This window comes from Elephas maximus, chromosome 21 (assembly GCF_024166365.1).
Source record: "Elephas maximus indicus isolate mEleMax1 chromosome 21, mEleMax1 primary haplotype, whole genome shotgun sequence".
Classification (NCBI taxonomy): domain Eukaryota; kingdom Metazoa; phylum Chordata; class Mammalia; order Proboscidea; family Elephantidae; genus Elephas; species Elephas maximus.
In genome coordinates this window covers 52,932,233-52,954,256 of record NC_064839.1, presented here as the reverse complement: position 1 = coordinate 52,954,256, position 22,024 = coordinate 52,932,233, and the positions used below count along the sequence as shown (strand labels likewise).

Sequence of the window (22,024 nt, the reverse complement as noted above, 5' to 3'; positions counted from 1 at the left end):
CCTCCCCTTTCCCTGGGCGCTGGGCCCGTGGCCTGATCAGGTGTGTAGACAGCTATATTTTCCTCTTCCCTCCTTTAACTCCCTTTATTTAGCTCTCACTTCAAGACTGCTTTCTGTAGGCATGCCGAGCCTCCCCCTACCCCTGTACTGCGTATTTCTCTGATTCCTTTGCACCCCAGATTGTCAGAGACATTTAATGAATGCCAAAAGTCTCCCCAGCCTCCCAAACCACCTTCCCAGTTGGCCTTTCTTCAGGCAGGAAATGTTCGCATTTCTCCTTCCTTTCGATTAACATACCGAAGGCTCCTATTAAACACTAACATTATGTCAGGTGCTTCTGAGGAGGGGGCTGACTGGGAGGCGCTAGGTCAGGAACAGCTTTACTCCATGGGCTGGGATGTAGGGAGTGCACCCTGCACCGAGCTGGGGCGTTAGTGTGATGTGTGACTGATCACAGGGAGAGACGCAGGTAAGGGTGAGGAGTTGCAACCCAGGGCTCTTCAGCCTAAAACTGACCTGGTGGCCTCTCTAAACAGGGCCTTAAGGGCTCATCTTTAAACCAGCTTGGCACACTTTGGTTTTCATATTCTCCTGAACTTTCTACCGAGTTCTCTGTGTGAGAGCTTAGACCAGGTGCTGTTCCTTACTAAATTACCTGGCCCAGGAACTGAGAGGTCTTTACTGCTGGACAACTGACACGTCCGTGGCTCAGGACTGGGGCGTGAGTAGGTGTGGTGGTGGGCTGGGGGCCTGGCCAGTGGTGGGAAGGAGCTCTGGAAGCTTCCTCTCAGGCCTGGGGGCTTGTTGACTGGTGATCACTTGCTATAGGCCCTCTTTTCACTGCATTGTCACTTAGGGTCCCTTCACCCTCACGTCCACCCCCTCCTATCCAGGTGAAGCCGAGTTCCCTGTAGCAGCCGATCTGGCACAGGGAGGCACAGGGGTGCTTTCTATCCTTAAGTCCTGGCTGCTCCCCAAAGGGACTTCTCCCCACTTGATCCCCCAGATCAATTTGGGATAGGATTGTTGGGTGGGTTCATACTTCTGGGCTAGAATTGGGGCTAACTCTTAGGGAGAGCTCCTGTTTAAATGTTTAAAATGGAGATTCTCACCTACGATCCTTATAGCCTCCCTCTGAGACCCAGGTCATCCTCAGGGTACTGATTCCTAGGGGCCTCAGCCTGTGTGGTCAGACTGTCCTTGGGATGTGATTCTTGTGGAGCCCCTAACCCACAGCCAGGCTATACCTGCCTTGGTGCCATTCCCTGCCTGCCCCAGAGAGGGGTGTGGAAACACCCTCTGCACCTCATTGCTTGGTGCTTGCAGCCCTAACTTCCGGCCCCTCGCAGAACTCCACCCCAGTCCTCGTTCCCTGTGCAGGTTCAGAGACTTGGGTCTTCTCTCCTGCCAGCCTTGCCCTGCGTTCACCACCTTGAGCAGACGTGCAGCATCATTCCAGGGGGCGGTCTAGGAGGCCAGATAGTCACACGACATCACAGCATCGCAGCCTCCTTGTTCTCGCTCCTCTCACCTAGCTGAGTGGTGCAGCTTCGAAACCAGCAAAGCCCAGAGCACAGAAGCAGAAAGCTGGTGTGTCCCCTTCAGGCTTTCCCCTGTCCCCTTATGTGCCCTCTGCCCTGGGGTGTGCATGTGTGCCCTTGTCTCGAGTCCAGCTCTGGGGTCTACTGCCAGTTCTTCCCTTGTGTGCCCAGATTTCAGCATCTTAAATCCCCACACAGCCCAGAGCCTGGGAAAGTGACGCTTATTGTCAGTGTGGACATCAGAGTCAGGCCCACCTCTCCTTACAAGACGGTCAGCATGTGTATATACAAAAAATATCTGGGCTCTTTTTTTGGATGGGCAGCTGGTTTCTATGAGCATCCGATACAATGTGTACCCGTCTTGCAACTGCCTCTTGAGTTGTTAGGCCATTTGGCCCGTATCATTGCAAAGTGACATTAAGGCAGCTTTCTCTTTAAGGGTTAAAAGCACTAAAAATAACAACCCTGCTAGGGAGACAGATGAGTCCTTGGTGGGGCAAATGGTTAACATACACAGCTGCTAACCAAAAAATTGGAGGTTCAAGTCCACCCAAAGGCACTCAGAAGAAAGGCCTGGAGATCTACTTCTGAAAGATCAGTCATTAAAAACTTGATGGGGCACAGTCCTACTGTGACACACATGGGTTGCCATGAGTCAGGGTCAACTTGACAGCAACTGGTTTAGAGATGGGCGTTAGATGTTGGTGCCTGTCCAGGTATTAAGGGGTATCCTGTGGCCCCAGTGGGGAGAATGTGTGAGGAAGGACCCGCCCAGCAGCCCCTCGGCTGTGGTGGAGGAGGCCGGTGTAGTAGGATGTCTGTGTAGGTGGGAGGCGAGTATGCCCTGACAGCGTGGGTAGGAGACAGTGTGGCTGAGGGCACGTCATGGGCAGGCAAGGGAGAGGGAAGGTAGGCCTCGGTGAGCTGAGTCCGCACACACGTGTCTGGAGGGACAGGATGTTCACGGGCGAAACAGTGGCACCTGTAGCTTCCCTTTGCTGCTGATTCTTGACCTCTTTAACATGTTCACCGAACCTGGATGATCGTTATCATCTGTTCTTAGTACCTGAAGTGTCTGGCCTGCACCAGCAATGTGGCTTTTGGGTTTGGTGGTCACAGTGCAGCAGTTCGGTTTCTGTGAATCTGCTGCCCACGCCTCACCTGGGAGGACATTCCGTAGCTTTTGGAGCAGGTGGTAGAAGGAAAGCAGCCTTAGCCCCTGGAACAGGTCGACCAGCCTGGACTCAGAAGTCAGCAGGTTGGACTTGGAGCTACGAGGCTGGGAAACGTCCTCCTTAATCAAAAATCAAATAAATACACCCCCAAACAAAGGCAAAAGTGGGAGCCTCCCAATGGGCCCTGTGCATATCTTAGGGGGCGCAGGATTTCCTGAACAGTTATCCCAAGATCCTCCCGCTTCACTGGGGCCCTGTGGACCCCACTGATCCCTGGCTGGGGGACACACTGGGGGCGTGCTAGGAGAGGGGGAGTGAGGTGGTATCCAGGGGCAGCTTCCTGAGCGTGCCCTGCTGTCCTGAGCTTCAGGGTTGCATCCATTGGTTGAAAGGTAACCATTTCACAAAGTTTTCTTTGTAGGTAGGTCCATAACCTTTGGCAAGGGTTTTTCTCCTAGTGTGCTGGGTCGCTGACCATATGAAGGAATTGCGATGTCGGTGAGGAAGCGGGTGTTGGATGGTGTGAGACGTGCTTACATAGTCATGTGAACCCAAACCATCTCAGCCCTCTTCCTGCTGTGTCTGTCCAGGTATAAACCCTCGCGTGAAGTCGGGCCGTTTCATGAAAATCCTTCCCGATTACGAGCACATGGAGTACAGAGATGTGTACACCTGCCGTACGTACCCTCATACCCTCTGCGGGCTTGCACTTCTGGCAGCAGCGAGCACGGCACGCGGCTGCATGGAGCGTGAGCCAGTTCACGAGTTGGGGGCATGGGGCCTGGAGCAGGCTGGGCTCTGGCTTTTGCTGTCTTTTCACTTTCCCCAGTGTTCTCTGTGGATCCCATCCAAGCTAGGGTCGGGGGGCTGTGTGGATGTGGGGGTTTGGCCACAGCTTTTGGGTTTTGGGGTAGAACCAGTCACGATCACTCTGTGGATGAACATTTTAGCATTTATTGTTTATTGAGAAGACTCCTGCAACATACCTGCTGAGGCCGAGAGATGCAGTCAGCACCTTCCTATTGTCAATTGAAATTCAAGCCATTCATCTCCAAGGTTTCTAGACATTTGCATTTCAATAACAGAAATGAATTAAAAAAAAACTGCATACACATATACCCTCAGTAGACAAAGGTGTATAGAAAGAATTGATTGTTTAGTTCCCAGTTCCTCCTTTGCTGGCATTGTCTGAGCTCAGGAAAATTTTCTAAACCTGATGCTGTAGATAATTAATGTTATTTTTAGGGTCGCTATTTTTTTTTTTTTTATGAGTCGGAATCGACTCGACAGCAGTGGGTGGGTTACACTTTATTAGCTTGAAGTGAGATGGAGAGAGTGAATTTCATTTGTCAAAAAATACATTAAAGACATACTGGCAATGAAAGTAATTTCAAGTTTCTAGAAGCCCCCAGCCGCCCCTCCTGCTTGCTCCTGCTGCCCATCAGAAGGCCCCACGTTCAAGGCTGTCTGCCTGGAGTAAACCCACTTCTGAATTTATAAGTGCAGCCTCTAAGATAACCGACTCAAATGGAAGGAGTGAGATGGTTTATAGCATTTCCCCTCATCCCCTGTTGGAGCTGGATGCACAGCTGAGGTGTGGTAACCGGGCCCCATTCCTCAGGGGACAGTCCTAGAGTTGGTAGGGAGGGGCCTGGATGTGTTTACCATGCTTTGGGGCAGCCTTTGAGCACTGTACACACTTACTAACAAGCCCACTTGTTGGCATAAACGGGGCTGGAGGTGAGCCGTTTTACCAAGTGAAGGTGATGACAAGGCCTCGGGCTTGGAGCGTGTTTGAGCCGTGCATGAGATCGGGAGGAAGGGGCTGGCCACTGTAAAGACTAAACCTGCCTTCTCCCAAACCTCAGAAATTGCCTCCTGGAACATTGTGCTGGGGGTCCACTAGCCCCCTCCCTGCTCAGTAGTCACTGAGCCAGGCTTCCTGCTCCAGCCCTGTGGGAACCAGCAGTGACGTTGGGGGTATTGATGAGAATAATGGATCTCGCTCTGCTGACAGGAACAGCATGGTGTAGGCTTTCAGAAACAGATGGACAAGCTCTCAGCGTTTCCTTACTTCACACACTGTCACACAACTCCTCTGGAAGAATCTACCTGCCACTGAGTGAGGATGGGATTCTGACAAACTTCTGAGTCTCAGTAGCTGGGACTTGGGAAAGACTTCGGGCCGTTTCTGGGAGGAATTCTTCTTGTCTCCAGGGTAGGCTTAGGCAAGGAGCTTTCTGTAGCTTCTAAGGATTTCATAGTTCCCATGTTTTCACCACACTTCTAGAGCATCTAGAATTTAAAAAAAAAAAAAATTTATTGTGTTTAGGTGAAAATTTGCACAGCAAATTAGGTTTCCATTTGATAATTTCTATACAAACTGTTAAGTAACATTAGTTACGGTTTTTCACATACTGTCAACATTCTCTTTAATTATATTCTGGTTGTTCCATTTCCAGAAATCTAGTCTCCCTGCCCCTTATCTTCTCACCTTTGCTTTAGAGTAATTGTTGACCTTTTGGTCTCATAGGTGTTTTTTTAATGGAGCACCGCACTCAAGGGTAATATCTTTTATTTTGTGTGCCAGCCTGCTATTTGCTAAAAGTGTAGAGTACCTAGGCTTTTCACCCCATGTTGCGCTCTTTCCCCTGGTCAATCATAGCCGGCAGCTCTCTTACGGAGTTGTTTTCGTGGGAGCGTTACTGCCCCTCCAAGGCTTGAGTGTAGTTACAAAAACACAATGGTCATTGTAGAAACCTTGGAAAATCCAGAAAACGTGAAGAAGACAAGCAGTTGTTGACACTGGCCGCGTTTCTCTGTGGATGTATTTAAATAGTGGCTGGTCCGTTTCCTCCAGGCTGTGCTAAAGGATCGGGGAGAATGTGCAGATACGTGAAAAAGATAGCCAACTTCAGCGGCCCCAGCTGAAATCCATGGCGTTTCTGTGTTCTCAGTATTGAAGTGCTCTCAGCGTGTTTTTGTGGAACTGCCTCTCTCTAAAGGGAGGGTATCTCAAGATGTGTTTTCTGATATTAGCCAGACCCCCCAGCAAAGTCCGTGAAGAGTGGCTCGTGTTTCTGTTCTCCACGTGATCTTCTCCTGAGCCATCGGGACCTAGTGTTTCTCTCCTGGTCTGATGGGTCAGAGAGAGCCTGGGTGGAAGAATTACTAAGTCAGCCTGTGATTCCTGAGTGTGAGATGCTGCCTAGACAGAGAAGTCAGCATAACCTGGGGGCTGAAGACTCCAATTCCATCGGGTAGTTTTGTGACCTCACATCAGCTACTTTTTGGTGTCTTTTTAAATTTTCCGTCATTGGGAGCATGGTGTCGCCTGGTATTCCGTATGGTGTTGGGAACATTACACAGAGACATGTTGTCCTGTGAGGTATTTGGCACATTTACTTGTGTGCACATTGAGGATGAACGTCAAGGTGTGTTTTGAAGATAAAATAACATCTCTTAGTGTAAGCATAGGGCTTGCTATTTCGATGTTCAAGCCTAGAATTCTGGCAGTGCCTCAAATTGCTCTTAAGTAGATGCAAGGAATTTGAGTTGAGCATTGCCCCCCACGTGATGAGGTGGCAGATGGGCCACTTTAACCCTGGCCCACCAGGACACTGAAGGGTGTGATGGAGGACTCAGCTCTGACCCTCCCGTCTCCTACCTGTGGCAGCAGCACATTTCTTGGGTGGTGAGTGGGGAGGGAAGGAGGTCACTGGGAAGTAAAACGAGCAGAAGGCACTAGGCAAGGATAAAGGGTGACGGCACGTGTCCCTGGAAACCCGTTTAGGGTGTGGGGAAGGGGCAGAGACCTGCAGTCAAGCCACCCTGCAGAATCTCAGCCCAGGTGTTTCTGTGAGGGGTCTTCTGGTTGTGTCCTAGTTACCCAGAGCTACTGGTATGTGACAGCAAATCCCGTTGGTTGTGTTTATGCTTTGGTCCAAATCTTTTGGACCAAAGCATAGGACCGCCCCACTCTGCACCTGAGTTCTGCAGAATTTAAAGTCATCTTCGCTGCCTTGCCTTTGGGGGCAGCAGGTGGGTTTCCCTGTAACTGGCAGCTGCTGTATAGTTTATTCCAACTCATGGCAACGCCACGTGGGTCAGAGTAGAATCAACCATGCTCCACAGGGTTTTCAACGGTGGATTTTTTTTTAGAAGTAGACTGCCAGGCACCTCTGTGTATACCCAACCCTCCAGCCTTTTGGTTAGTAGCTGAGAGCTTTAACCATTTTGTACCACCCAGGGACTCCTTCTGAAGTACAGGGATGTGTTCACCCCAAAGACTGTTCTGACATCTTCCAGGCTCTATTCTGAGGCCAGAATCTCTGGTCCACAAAGTTGTCCCCTGACCAGCAGCATCAGCATCCCCTAGGAACTTGCTAGGAATACAGATTCTTGGGTCCCACCTGGCCCACCTGAATCAGACACTAGGGGTGGGACCCACAGTCTTTGTGCTAGCAGCCCTTCCCGCTTCTGAGCACCTCTGGACCGAATGTCACAGGTCCCCATATTAGGTCATAAATCACCATATTTAAAATAGTATCTAATAAAAGGCTGTGTTTTCCTCATCATTTATGGTCTCCGTTTTTTAAAATCACACATTTAAGTTTTGAAACTAGAAGCTATATCCTGCTCAGAGCCCGTAACTCCTGTCATGGTTTTTGATATCCTGTGCCCTGACGCTGAGTGGCTAGATGGGAGGGGAGAGCGGAGAGCACAGGGGAGGAGAGAGCAGAGAGGGGAGAGGAGAGGAGAGAGCGGAGGGGAAGAGAGAGCGGAGAGGGGAGGGTAGGGGAGGGGAAAGAGGGGAGAGTAGGGGAGGGGAGGAGAGAGCAGAGCAGAGGCTGGCACTTGTCAGGAAAGAGTCCCACTGACTCCCACTGTTTGCTTTGGGCCGTGGGGCACGCCCACTTCTGAAGGTTGTTCACCAGAGGAGCAAACATGTTAAAGCATCCCACTCCGGATGTAAATGACAGCTAAAGCCAAACGGAATAGAAATGAAGTTGTTCTAGTCTTCTATTTAGTTGTTTAAGTTCATAGATTATTGTCTGGGAAGCATCTGCATCAGTCCTTTTTGGCCCTTTCTGCACTTCAGCATTACCTGAGGAGCTTAAAAAAAAAAAACCCAAAACACCAGAGCGCACTTCACCCCAGTGCTGATTTGAGCGGCTGTTGGGGCCCAGGCACGGGTTTTCTCTGAAGTTCCCAGGTAATTCTTATGCTTGGCCATAGTGGGGATCCTGGTAAAGGAAGGAATAAATTTAGCTTTTGTTCAGTAGGAAGCGTTTGTGCAGCAGTTAACTGGCATCATGAAACATGGGTAGGCTACCTTCTGGAAAAATGTGCTTCTCAGACCTACAGAATTTGTAATTAAAAACTATCTCCATTTCCCAAATTTACTTTTGAAATAAGGGGACTGTGGCATTTTAAAAAAGAGAGTGCTCACACCCAGCTTGCGTCCTAACCCACCTTGCAGCCCAGTGCACTTTGTGTCCCTGCCTGGTAGATCCCCCACTGTTTGCTATGTGCCCAGCATCTTCCCGGCTCTTCTTTCCTCTCTGTCATCTCTTGTTCTGTTCTCATTTGGGTTATCTTAGCTCTCATAAAAGTACGTTTTAATAGGCTTTAAAAAAAAACAACCATACCTCTGGCCATCAAATGGATTCTGACTCATAGTGACCCTATAGGACAGAGTAGAACTGCCCCATAGAGTTTCCAAGGAACTACCTGGTGGATTTGAACTGTCCACCTTTTGGTTAGCAGCTGTAGCACTTAACCACTACAGCACCAGAGTTTCCTGAATTCGCTTAGTCTTTTTCAATTATTGGTATTATTTTACTGTGATCACCTGCTTATTCTTCTATATGAACTTTGGAATTATTTTGTCAAATTAAAAAAAAAATCCTTTGGATTTTAGTTGAACTTATACTATTTATAATAATTTGGAAGGAATTCATGTCTTTACAGTATTTTCTTCCTGTACAAGAATATCTCCCAGTCTTGCTTCCATTTCCTCACTGGTGGGAAACTCAGTACCTTATAAGGGCACTCACCCCACTGTGTGATTAGGTGTGATTCCTTACAATTGGAGGTGACCAGTTAGAGGCTGGATAAAAAATAACCCAGTCGTCTGTTTTATTCTTCTTTTGAAGCCATTTTTCATTCTTAGAATTCTTCATAACCTTGTAGGTAAGACTTGTTAAATCCGCATTTGTTCAAAAGGCTCTCTTAGCAGCCTGGTAAGTCGTTTCTTTACACTCCTTTCCCTCCTTCCAGCTGTTTTTTTTTCATGCATTGGCTCACTGGGTCTAACGTGAAGCCTGCTGTCTCTCCCTGCAGTGCTTCACCGATACCGACACATCTTGGGGCTCTGGCAGCCAGACATCGGGCCGTATGGGGGGCTGCTGAACGTGGTGGTGAGTGCTGAGCGGCTTCGTGGGGGCCTGGGCACGCAGCCCCTTATCCATTAGGGGTGTGAGCCAGCCCCAATCCCGGCATGACATTTGAGGCAACTAAAATAATGCCATTACTGTGTATTTTGCTCACCAGGTGGGGCAGGGGTAAATATCTTTCTTGTTTTTGGTAGAGAGCGACCCATGAAGACACACTTTGACTGGGTAGTTTCGTGTCCCTGGGAGCCTGGCTTTAGTGTGCCTCCCCTGTGGAGGCCAGCCTGGCTGCGCACCTGGGCAGTCTCTGTTCCTTTAATCAGGGAGCGTGAGCGTTGTTTTTCTTACTAGCAGTGGGTAATAGAGTTAAAAAAAAAAAAAAAGCCTCGGAAAGCAGGGATAATCAGGGAAAATGGAACTCATGAAAGAACAGCACAAACGTGCTCTGTCTCAGACCAGTTAGCCACTGAGACGGTGACACTCTCTTCTCTGTCACCAGCGTGGGAGACTGGGGGCCAAGCTCTTGTGGGAGGGCAGGAGGGCTGCTAGCTCATCTCAGGTGGGGGCTTCAGAGAAGGGCTGCCCCCTCCCTCTGAGAACCTGCTGGCATTTGCTGAGCACCAGTGTCAGGACGACTGCAACCACGTCTAGTCTGTACCCCGTTACTTTCTACCATTAAAATGTATACAGCAGTAGAGACACTGGTATAACGAGCCCCACAGAACTCACCTCCCAGGCTCAGCAGTTCCCAGTGTGCCCTGTGCCAGCGTCACCTAGCTCCTCCCTAGGTCTTGGCATTGAAGCATTTTGAAGCTAACCCCAGGCCTTAAATCATTCCGTCCTTCCAGACTTTGCTGTGATCTCAGTAGGATAATTGAATATTTTCCCACATAACCCATGGATGGCATCAGCATTACACCTTACAAAAGTGACGATAATTCCTTGACATTATGAATGCCTGTCCATCTTTCAGGTTACCCCATTATCTTAAAACATGCCTTTTAGCAGTTGGTTTGTTCAGATCAGGATCTGATCAAGGCGCCCAAGGTTGCATTGGTTTGTTTCATTGCACGTGTCCCTTTCCTATTGAAAGCGGTGCCTTCTTGAGTTACCTCAGCGCCCTCTGGGTGTCTCACATTCTGGATTCTCTTTGCTTTAGCTTGTTCCCCTAACCCCCTACCCCCTACCCCCACCCCCCCCCCCCCCCCCCATTTTAGAGCTAGAAGTTAGCTCCGGAATGCTTGCTTAGAGTTTCCGGTCTGTGTTATTAATTAACCAACTGTCACAATTCTCACAGTGGTTAATTACGTTATGATGCCTTACATGGGAGGCTCGAGGTACCTGGTGGTCCAGCAGGAGGACACACAGTGGGTTCTCGGAGTCAGAGACGAGGGCCAGTCTCTGTGGAGAGGTGGGGCGGGAAAGAATGGCAGGAAGCCAGCACTCTGCATCGGCGCCACATGTGAGCTGTCGGTGAACTCTGCCCTTTCTGCTTGGTGCAGGTGGATGGCTTATTCATTATTGGGTGGATGTACCTGCCTCCCCATGACCCTCATGTTGACGACCCGATGAGATTCAAACCTCTATTCAGAATCCACCTGATGGAGAGAAAGTCTGCCACAGTTGAATGTATGTACGGCCACAAGGGGCCCCACCACGGCCACATCCAGGTGAGGGTGGTTGGACCCTGGGACACAAGTGGGCTCATATAGGCAAGGGGGCATGAACCCCAGGACATAGGTGGGCCTGTGCAGGTGACAGGGGCTGGACCCCAGGACACAGATGGACCTATGCAGGTGAAGGGGGGCTGGACTCCAGGACACAGGTGGGCCCATGCAGGTGAGTGGAGCTGGACCCCAGGACAAGGGACACCCATAGATGAGCAGGCTCAGGTGTCTTCTGCTCTTCAGGATCCCAGTGCCATCCTGTGTGAGAATCGGCTGAAGGGCTGCCATGGTGTTCTTAGCTGTAGACATCTGCCCCTGTCAAAGCCCCTGCCTGTGGCATTATTTTTACTATCTGAGTAACTCTAGACATTGGAACCCTATTGGTTCTGCAATCAGTGACAATGATCTGGCCTGTCAAATTGCAGTTCCTCACCATTTCTTCATTTCCTGTTTGTAAAAATGTCAACATTGAGTAAACTGCTCTGCTCTCTGATACTGGTTGGCAAGTAGCGTGTTATCTACTGTCGTGAGTGGCAGCCCCTCTGCTGCTCTAGGAGGTGCTGTTGGGAACATGCAAGTGGGCCCCTGTGGCTGTACATACACTCCTAGGACACCTCATCTTCCACTGACAAGGGGGCTCACATGCAGGTGCCCTGCATTGCCTTCTGCTCACCTGCTGTGTTCTGGCCAATCAGGGTGTGTCTTAGTCATCTAGTGCTGCTGTAACAGAAATACCACAAGTGGATGGCTTCAACAAACAGAAGTTTATTCTCTCACAGTCTAGTAGGCTGGAAGTCTGAATTCAGGGGGTCAGCTCCAGGAGAAAGTTTTCTCACTCTGTTGGCTCTCCAGGAAGGTCCTTGTCATCAATCTTCCCCAGTCAATGAGCTTCTCAGCACAGGGACCCTGGGTCCAAAGAGATAGACTTAAGACACAAGCTAATCTTGTAGATTGAGTCCCACCTCGTTAGCATCATAGAGGTAAGATTTACAACACGTAGGAAAATCACATCAGATGACAAAGTGGTGGACAATCACAAAACTGGGAATCATGGCCTAGCCAAGTTAACATGCATTTTTTGCAGGGGGAAACAATTCAGTCAGAAACAGGATGGGAGGGGTGGTCTGCCCTGTTTGATGTGGTGAGGTTGTGACTAACTTAGTGTTGCACGTTACCCCGTTCTCCCTCGGCCATGAACACTGAAGATCGTGAAGAAGGATGAGTTCTCCACCAAATGCAACCAGACGGATCACCACCGGATGTCAGGTGGCAGGCAAGAGGTGAGCCCTTGCTGCCTGGAAGCGAAGGCCCTCGGTTGGTAGTGGTGACGCAAAGTGTAGACATGGTGGGTTGAGCCATTTGAAATCAATATATGGCCGCTGTGTTTCATGTGGTTCAACCGGGTGTTATCTGTGCAGAAAATGCATCTTTACTTCCTTTTTTTAGAAACAGCATCATATGGATGTGCATACATGAGTGCAGGTTTTAGTTTTTCTTCTCCGTCACCCTCAGAATGAATGATCCAGATGGAAATAGCTGTCCTTTTATGGTTTCTCCTTTGACAGAAGCATCCATTTGGCAGAGGGGCTTGTGGTGAGGCTGCCTCTGGAAGCCGGGAGCCTCAGGGGCTTCATTTGGAGCCTCTGTTCTCCTTTCTATGCATGGAGCTCATGGGTGAAGTTTCCAGATCGTGGCCAGGCTTGGGTAATCCTGGTGTCACATACCCACGGAGTTTCCATGGATTTTCCTTTTGTTTGCACGAGCAATTTTACTTCCCCTTTGAGTTTTTATTTTCTGTGTGTCTAAATCATATGCCCATTTTAAAATATTTTTGAAAAATTGAACTTTTAAAATCAAGGATTCTCATCACAGCTGATGTTCGTTTGTTGGATGTACATTTTTTGGCCAATTTCTAAGTTTCCAGAAGCTTCCTCATTAGCTCAAGAATGGCAGGGAAAATCAGGATAAGCAGAATGTACATAATTTAGGGAGCCCTTAAAAGGTAAACAGAGTTTCTGTTTTCTCAATACATATGTGAAGATGGTAGATACAGAGAGGCTTCTTTACTTAGAACACAGTCGTTTTAAGTTAGATTGTACACTGTCATGTTGAGGGTTAGCTTCCTCCTGGAGCCCTTCCCTTGGTCTTCCCCCTTCAACATCTGATTGTCCTCCGTGAGCCAGCCCTGCTGGGGTATTTAATTAGTAAAAGTACACTGACTAGGTGTGCCAACCCTCCTGTTGCCTTGCACCCAGACTCGCATGTCTGGGAGTTTTGCCAGGTTTGAACACCTTTGACGCCAAGCAAAACTCTCGCAGCGGCACGATCTAACACCCAGGCACAGGGTCTCCTGGCTCCAGCCCCTGTGTGGTCTGCAGACTGGCAGCTGTGGCACCGGGTCCACCCCAGACCTCCTGCATCTTCTCAGTCCCTGATGGGGATGCTGCCAGACAGGGTCCTCTCTTCCAGGCCCATCCAGCTGCCCCCAGCCTTACTGAAGTCTCGCCAGCGCTGATTTTCTCTCTGATGGAAAGAACACTGGTTAAGCACGTGGGCTTTAGATTAGTTCTGATTTTGCCACTTAGCAACTAGTTGGCTTTGGGCAGGTATCTGACCCTTTCCAAGCTCCCTGTTATCCGTAAAGCAGGGGACGTGTTCACGCCCACCTCATGGGGCTGTCGTGCAGATTGAGCCAGCGGGGGGAGGATGCTTAGCACAGAGTCCAGCACGCAGTCACCAAGCCCTGCACAGATTACATTTACTGTGGCCTTGGTATGTGTTCTAGGCCCTCTTTTTTTCCTTGCACACACATATCTTGACCTTATAAGGTGCTTTTGTAATAAACATATTTCAGAGATCCTTGTTCTGAGTAATTGAGTTTGGTTGGTATTCCTAATGACTTTGTCCTTTCCATGCAGAGTAAATAAGATTAAAACTACACACAGTCATCTTCTGGATGGCGTTTAGTTGAAGTCTGTCTTCACCATGGCAACACTGGTATCTTTGCACATTACATTCACTTTATTTTGTTTTTAAATAACTGATTTTCTTTTATTATTAGTATTATTTTTGTTTTACACTTACTTTTGTTTTTGTCTGTGATTTTTCTTTTTTTTGGTGCTGGTCGTCCAAAGGTTCAGTCTTTTCTGCAGAAAGTTTTAATTTGGGTGAAGTCTAATTTGACAATTTTTTATCTTTATGGCTATTGTTTTCTATGGCCTGAAAAATTTTGCCAGCCATTAAGTTACAAAGATGGTCTCCTAGGTTATATTTTTTCCCCTCAAATTTTTGTAGCTTTACATTTCATGCAGCTTTGACATTTAGGTCTGTGATCCTCATTGAATTCATTTTTGTGTATGGTGTGAAGAAGGAATTGTGGTTCTTTTTTTTTTTTTCTATATGGTTTTCTAGTTGTTCAAGCACCATTTGTTAAAAAGACTTCCCTTTTCCCCTGGGATTGCTTTGGCACCTTTGCTGAAAATCAGCTGACCAAGTTAGTGTGGCTCTCTTTCTGGGCTCTCTGGGTCCATTGATCTTTTGGTCAGTCTCATGTTAGTACCACTGTCTTGATCTCTGAAGCTTCACAGTAAGTTGTAACGACAGACAGAGTGAGTTTACCAACTTCATTCTCTTATTTCAAGATTGTTTTGAGTATTCTAGGTCCTCGGAATTTCCACATGGATCTAGAGTCAGCTTGTCAGTTTCTACCAAGAAGCTTGGTGAATGGGCTATGATTGGCCTGACTGAATCTATAGATCAATTTGGAGAGACTTGCTCTCTTACCAGTATTGTGTCTTTCAGTCCATATACATGGTACATCTGGCTAATTTCTTTAATGTCTTCTTTCTCTTAGCAGTGTTTTGTGGTTTTCAGAATAGAAGACTGGCATATATTTTGTTAAGTTTATTCCTAAGTCCTTTATGTTTTTTCAGGCCATTGTAAATAGAATTTTAAAAAATTTATTTTCCAGTTGCTTGCAGCTACCCATTAACCCATTGCCATCGAGTGGATTCCGACTCATAGGGACCCTATAGGACAGAGTAGAACTGCTCCAAGGAGTGCCTGGTGGATTCGAACTATCGACCTTTTGGTTAGCAGTCGTAGCTCTTAACCACTACATCACCAGGGTTTCTTGCTTGCAGCTAGTATATAAAAATTTAGTTAATTTTCGTGTATTGATTTTTGTATCCTGCAACCTTGCTAAATTCTGTATTAGTTCTCCTAGCTGTTGAGTTTGGTCACTTTAGTAATTTGTGTTGGGGCAATTGACAGGCTGTAGCTCTTCTTTTCTTTGATAAATTGCTCTTGCTCATAGAAGCCAATTTTAGATAATCATGAGAAACACTATTGAACAGGAACACAGCGCTCTGGATAAGTTATATTGATCGTTGGACTCAAACTACTGGCACTAAATATCTTTGTCTGACTGCAAGATGCATGGTGCGTTCTTGAGCTTTGGGGACACGGTGTTTATGAAGCGCCCTCTTTACGAATGTTTACTGAACGGTGCAGCATATCTGTTTTATAAAGGGAAACCTGCCGTGGTCCCTCCCTGCAGCCGCCTCAGTCCGTGTTCCTTGTAGGAAGCAGCTCTGGCAGACCTGAGTATCAGGCCAGCAGTTTACCTAGGAGAAGGTGTCCCGGCCCCTCCCACTCTGAGGAAGCCTGAGGACCCACTCCAAGTTGTGTAGTGTAGACCCCAACCACCGCCTCGAGGCACTGGAGTGAGACCTGGGCTGGTGGGAGGGCGGGACTCAGGGCCCCTGCTCCCCACCGCCAATGCTGTTGGAAGTCCCGACCTGCAGGCCCCGGAGCCTCTCGTCTTGTGGTGCTGGGCAGGCCTCTGACAGGCAGGGTGGTCAGATGCTGGGACCAGAACACATGTTCTCCGTGTGCGGCGTCACAGTGACCCCAACAGCTGTGTTCTGTTGTAAGGAGTTCCGGACGTGGCTGCGGGAGGAGTGGGGGCGGACGCTGGAGGACATCTTCCATGAGCACATGCAGGAACTGATCCTGATGAAGTTCATCTACACCAGCCAGTATGAGTGAGTGTGCCTGGGGGGGGGGGGCCTGTGCGGGGGGCGAGTATACGCAGCCCCTCTCCCCACAGTGGGGGTGAGTACACACAGCTCCTCCTCCTCGGTGGGGCAAGTACACGCAGCCACCTCCCGCCATGGTGGGGGTGAGTACACGCAGCCACCTCCTGCCATGGTGGGGGGAGCACACGCAGCCACCTACCCCTACGTTGGGGGTGAGTACAGGCAGCCACCTCCTGCCATGGTGGGGGTGAGTACACACAGCCACCTCCCCCCACGGTGGGATGAGTACACTCAGCCATCTCCCCCCATGGTGGGGGTGAGTACACGCAGCCACCTCCTTCCACGGTGGGGGCGAATACATGCAGCCCTTCCCCCTCTGTGGGGGCGAGTACATGCAGCCCTCACACCCACCCTAGGACCTTGTTTTGGTTTTCGCTGACTTATTAGCTCACTGGCCAGCTTGGAGCCTTTTCGCAGCACCGTCTTTTGGAGGCTTGTGCTTGATCCTTCATTTCTGCTCAGGGCCGTGTCCCTTCCTCACGCCTCTCTCCCTGAACTTCACTCTGCTCCATTCCAGGGCCTCCTGGACCCTACTGGCCCTTTGTATCGTGTCCATTTCACCTGGCATGCAGGCTCCCTCGTCAGGGCAATGGGGCGAGAGTGGGACCCAGCCTCCTACAGCCCTGGTTCCTGGAGGCCACCCTGGAGAAGGGAAAAGGGGAAGCATGCCTTGGACTGAGGCTCCATGGACACGGGCAGTTGTGGATGTGCTTCCGGAAGGGCACACCTGGCCCTCAGGCCTGGTGAACACCAACACTGGTTGTCAGGGCCCCGTGTCTTGGCAGACCCCACATACCCGAGTAAGGTTTGTGTGGTCTCCGCATTTCTGGCGTCTCTGTGTGGGCTCTTCCTGGCTCTGAACTGCCGCCTCCCTCCCCTGCAGCAACTGTCTGACATACCGCCGGATCTACCTCCCACCCAGCCACCCCGACGACCTCATCAAGCCCGGCCTCTTCAAGGGCACCTATGGCAGCCATGGCCTGGAGATTGTCATGCTCAGCTTCCATGGGAGGAGGGCCCGGGGCACCAAGATCACCGTGAGTGGATGTGGCCCATGTGCATGGCTGGCCTGGGTGGCCATGGAGTGAGAGACCCAGGCAGGGAGGGTACACCATACCTCTACCCCAGTGGAGCCCCAAGCCCACTGCAGCATGGGCTTCGCTGTCAGAAATGCAGGGTCCTGGTCCCGCCTAGCCCTGCCGAGTCGGAATCTGCATTTTCACAAGCTCCCAGGGAATGTGTATACTTGACGGCATCAGCATGCCGGCTGTTAAGCTCAGCTACTCAGGGGAACCCCTGAGGAGTTTAATACATCCAGATGCCAGGTGCTACCCTAGGACTTTGGTTTTATGGGCAGGGGTTCAGGGCATTCCTGTGGGAGACCCCCTGCTTTAGCAGACAGTTTCCTGGTACTCCCCACGGTCAGCAGCTAGAATGTTCTAGCATACGGGCTTGCTGTTAGATGCATGGGACAACTGGAGCGTGGTCATTGGTCTCACTGGCCCCTTCCCTCCTGGCCCACATGCTCCCCAGGGTGACCCCAATATCCCAGCCGGGCAGCAGACAGTGGAGGTGGACCTCAGGCACCGCATCCAGCTGCCTGAGGCTGAGAACCTGCGCAACTTCAACGAGCTCTCCCGCGTGGTGCTGGAGGTACGCGAGCAGGTGCGGCAGGAGCAGCAGCGGCAGCAGGAGGGCGCGCAGGAGGATGGCCAGGACCCCGCCTCACCCACGGGGGAGCCACCGGCCAAGGGGGCTGCAGCGGGGCCTGCCGAAGGAACTGCCGAAGGCCACCAGGAACCCGAGGGCAGCAGCGGGGCAGTGGCCCAGCAGCCCACCGAGCCGGGGCAGCCATTTGTGCTGCCCGTGGGCGTGAGCTCGCGGAACGAGGACTACCCCCGCACCTGCAGGATGTGGTAAGGGCCAGGGGGCACAGACGGGGCTTGGGGGAACCTGACATTCAGCCGGGAGCTGTGTACACAATTCTGATGACAACCACCGAGTTTGGACTTTACAGGAGACATGTAAATAATGCTAGATAGGATTTTAACTTCTGTACATTTTTGAAAGGCCGTAGAAGAAGGTGGCTTTGATTATTCTCCCTGAAAGTGTCCTACGGCTCCCATGTCTCCTGGCCAGCCCGGAGCCATGGGAACTGACCAGTCCCCACTGACCCACAGGTGGTTTCTCACCCCCATGGAGTATTGGGGCCCCATGGGCCAGACGGGCGCGTTATGTCCCCTTCCTGATTTCTGTGGGTGTCTGCAGGCTGTGGAGCTCTCAGCAAGTGCCTGGGACCTGGTTTCTGGGCTCAGAGGGCAGTGCTTCACCTGCCTGTGACCTATGCCCCCAAACCCTCCGGACCAGGCTATCTTTCCCCTCCCGCCTGATGGAACCCCTGTGTGGCGGGTGGAGGCTGGTGCCTGGGTGCAGTCCATGTGCTGGGAGATTCGGGGCCAGCTCCTAACTTCTTATCTGTTGGCAGCACTAAACTCTTTGAATTTCAGAGAGAAAGAACTAAGCATATTTCAGTCTAAAATTGGTCTTGAAACTTGGTCGCGCAGTAGGTATTTGAAAGTTCTGCTTTCTGGGGTAATGCCACTTGCATGCTGTTAAGTCTCTTGTGTTTGTCTGCGTCGTTTGCACATAGGCATAGACATCCCAGAATGGAGATGTTGCTACTGGTCACTAGGTGGGACCACAAGGACCTTGTCTAGCTCAGTGGGCAGGGGATGGCGGTGGTCAGCAGGAGAGCTGGCCACCTGGGTGGCCCCAGCGCTCCGCTGTCCGAGTACTGACGGCCTGGGAAGTGAGATCTTGTGGCTGAAGCACCCCTGCGAGGTGGCTGTGCTCAGGGGTGGCTGGCTCTTGGTTCTCCTGTCAGTTGGTGAATAGTGACAGCACTCACCGGGAAGAAGGAGCGGTATTCACAAACACTGCCGTGCAGTGTGGCATGAACAAATGTGTGCTCTTTCAGGAACCCCCAACCCACCTCACTCTGTCCCTTTCTCGTTGTCCAGCTTCTATGGCACAGGACTCATTGCGGGCCACGGCTTTACCAGCCCCGAGCGCACCCCCGGCGTCTTCATCCTCTTTGATGACGACCGCTTCGGCTTCATCTGGCTGGAGCTCAAGTCCTTCAGCCTGTATAGCCGGGTCAAGGCTGCCTTCCAGAATGCGGATGCGCCCTCCCCACAGGCCTTTGATGAGATGCTCAAGAACATCCAGTCCCTCACCTCCTGATGGCTTGCTGCAAGAGGTGGCTGCGGGCGCCGGGCCCAGCTGGGGCGGGAGCATGCGCTATGGGAACCCGGCCACCCCCACACTGTAGAGCCTGTACCATACGCCTGTACATTTGTCAGTAGCCGCGGTGGGAGAAGCTGAGCATGTCTTACAAAGTGAAGCAAAGAAAAAAAAGGCAGCAGAACCAAACTGATGCAGAGGCCAGGCTCCAGGGGCCTGTGAGTAATGGAACTGGGGAAGCTAGCATGTCCTCTGCCTGCTAGCTCTCCTAGGGAAAACGGAGACCTCCCTCAGGAACATGTGCCTTGAGGAGGGCAGGGTCTCCCGTAAGCGTGATAAACTTTGCAGTGTGTGAGATGAAACTGCTGCTCCGATGCCTGACATCAGGACGGGAAGGAGTTATCAGGCCGGGATGCGGGCTCGGCAGTCAGTGAATGTCTGGCAGGTCAGAACCCCGGCAGAGCTCCCTGTGCCCCTGCTGGCCCCTCTGGATTTTGGACAGAGACGTGTCACCTATGGTCTCAGGAGAGGGTGTTCATGATGAGGTTACCAGTCAGGGTCCTCTGGGGCTCCGAGAGGGCGCTGCTGGGATGCGCAGGGCTGCTGGCCAGGCCCAGGGACCTGACAAGCTCTGTGGCTGTGCCCGTAGATGGCAGAGGGTCCAAGAGGGTCTGCTGAGACTCAGGGACAGAGGCTGGTGAGGACGTGTGTTCGGTCTGTGGCTCTGGGAAGCAAAGGGAGTTATTTATAGGTTGGCAGAGGCAGTGGGAATTTGTAAAAAGGCTGGTCCCGGTGTTCCGGGGACACCAAGGGGTGGTGTCTGTATGGTGGCAGCACACAGTTGCCTTCGTGGGTCCCTGGGCTCATGCCTGCACTCCTCACCAGGCTTGACAATAAATCCCCAGCTCACCACCAGCTTGTGTCGGCACAGACCCATCCTCGGGTCCTGGAGGGGACGAGGGATATGCTTTCACTGTCCGTCCTCGGAGGTGTGTAAAGTGGACGGAAGTGGCGGGGTGTCTGGATGGTGGGTGCAGTGGCTGGGAGTACAGCTGTGCCCGATCTCCACGGGGACTGCGTGCTGACAGCCTAATGCTACACGGTGGCATTGGGGTGTGGGCAGCGAGGGAATAAGGCCTTCTGGGGGGCTCGCTCTCTGGGCCACCGTGTGCACAGGGAGACCAGCCAGGACATGGCATGGGGTGGGACCTGGTGAGTTTTTTTTTTTTTTTTTTTTGCCTGATTTTCCCTTTGTGGTTACTTGTGGCCACACAGCCCGCTTGGAGAGGAGAACACTTGTTCTGTTTGTGACGTCTTCCAACCCTTGGACATATGGACTCCTGATGGGGGAAAAGCACAGTCATTCGACAACGTCAGCCTGTCTTGCCTGGGGAGGGTCTCGCCCAGGGAAGATCTCACCTGGGGAGGGTCTCACCTGGGAGGGTGCCAGCAGGAAGGACAGCGAGGGGAGCAAGGAGGAGATCATGGGCTTTAGCCTCTGGGGAACCTGTGCGTGTGCCTTTGCTGATGGTGGTCCCCAGGGCTGGGCGTGGTTGTGTGTCCTTCAGTTTTAAATAAATACGTTTTTGAAACCTTGTCTTGTGCTCTGTAATCTGTTTGTTTTGGGACGTGATTCCAGTGGAAGCAGGCACGTCTCATACCCAGTTCTGGCAGAGCTTGATTCTCTCAGCTTTATGGAATGACCCTCCCACCCCACACATGCACATACACACACAGGCGGTGTCTCCAGTCGTGCCCACACGCTGCTCTGGTCTAGCCCTGAGGGTGAGCAGGCATCACAGGACGAGGGGACCAGAGCTGAGGAGAGACAGACCAGACCAGGACAGGGCATGGGCTGCTGTGGAGGTGGCAGCAATCTCCACCCATGGCTGGGAGACGGCAGACCCCCAGGGGTGTCACCCCCAGATAGCTAGCTCACTCCATTGGCCACAGCTGGCTGTGTACCGAGGCCAGACTGCAAACCTGAAGTCTTGATGGTAGAAGCAGCCCCGCTGCTACCTGGAGAGGTTGTAGCCTGGGCTTGGGGTTGGATGAACCTGAGAGGTCCTTGCTCCCCCTTACCGGCCGGGTGACCTTTGCAAGCTCCCTAACGCCCCCCCCCCCAACCTAGGCTGTTTCGTGGGGGCAGATTCCCACCCTCAGTGCTGCTGGCATTTGGGGTCCAGTGATTCTTTGTGTGGGGGCCATCCTGTGCCCTATAGGGTGCTGAGCAGCATCCCTGGCCTTCACCCACTTGCTGCTGGTAGCATCCCCTGTCTTTACAACCAAAAAGTATGTTTCCTAGAAATGCCATTGCCGCTCTCCCCTGTGGCAGTGACTGCTGGCCCAGTGCCTCCCTCTGCACTGGCCCTTCTCTTTATCTAGGGACATGGGTGGCCTTGCTCCTCTGGCTGTACTTGGCTGGTGGAGGAGTGGTGGGAGGGGAACCCCAGGTTCTGTGTGCCCACGTACTCATATCAGTGGCATTGCAGCAGTCCCAGGGGCAAGGCAATGACTCGGGGACATTGTAATTGTCCTTCCGTCACACTCACACAATACATTGGCGGCTCCCTCCCCACTCCCCTCTCTTTGCTTGACTGTCAGAAGACACCCAGACAGGTTACTTCTCACTACGTCCCTGCTCCCACTACCCCCACTGCCTGTCCTCCCAACAGCCAGGGGGTGCTGCTAGTCCAACAGTCAAAGCCCTCTGCCCCATGCTGGCCAGGCCATGGGGTCTGCCCTCCACCTCCTGGCCTTGTCATCTCCTCGTCTTCCTCCTCCTCATTACAGCCTCACTGGCTCCCTGGTCCTCCTTCATGCACTGGACCCTCCTGCCTCAGGGCCGCTGCGCACACTGTTCCCTCTGCCTACAACGCCCTTCCCAGTGGTCTCAGCAGGCTT

At 51.5% G+C, this 22,024-nt stretch overlaps 1 protein-coding gene across 4 annotated transcripts in view; it reads left to right on the top strand.

Moving 5' to 3' along the window:
- The window catches only part of FBXO31 (F-box protein 31), a 37,633-nt gene extending 16,913 nt beyond the window's left edge, over positions 1 to 20,720 (top strand). For 2 of the 4 annotated variants that reach the window (XM_049864404.1, XM_049864403.1), the window contains exons 3-9: positions 9,062 to 9,138; positions 10,614 to 10,781; positions 11,984 to 12,058; positions 15,714 to 15,823; positions 16,761 to 16,914; positions 17,411 to 17,793; positions 18,898 to 20,720. In XM_049864404.1, the coding sequence (XP_049720361.1) occupies positions 9,062 to 9,138; positions 10,614 to 10,781; positions 11,984 to 12,058; positions 15,714 to 15,823; positions 16,761 to 16,914; positions 17,411 to 17,793; positions 18,898 to 19,120 (1,190 nt within the window). In that variant the 3' untranslated portion in view covers positions 19,121 to 20,720. Of the gene's footprint in view, positions 1 to 3,306; positions 3,394 to 9,061; positions 9,139 to 10,613; positions 10,782 to 11,983; positions 12,059 to 15,713; positions 15,824 to 16,760; positions 16,915 to 17,410; positions 17,794 to 18,897 lie in introns of all 4 variants that reach the window. The other 2 variants (XM_049864401.1, XM_049864405.1) reach the window with 2 other exon arrangements.
- Positions 20,721 to 22,024: the final 1,304 nt, after the last annotated feature.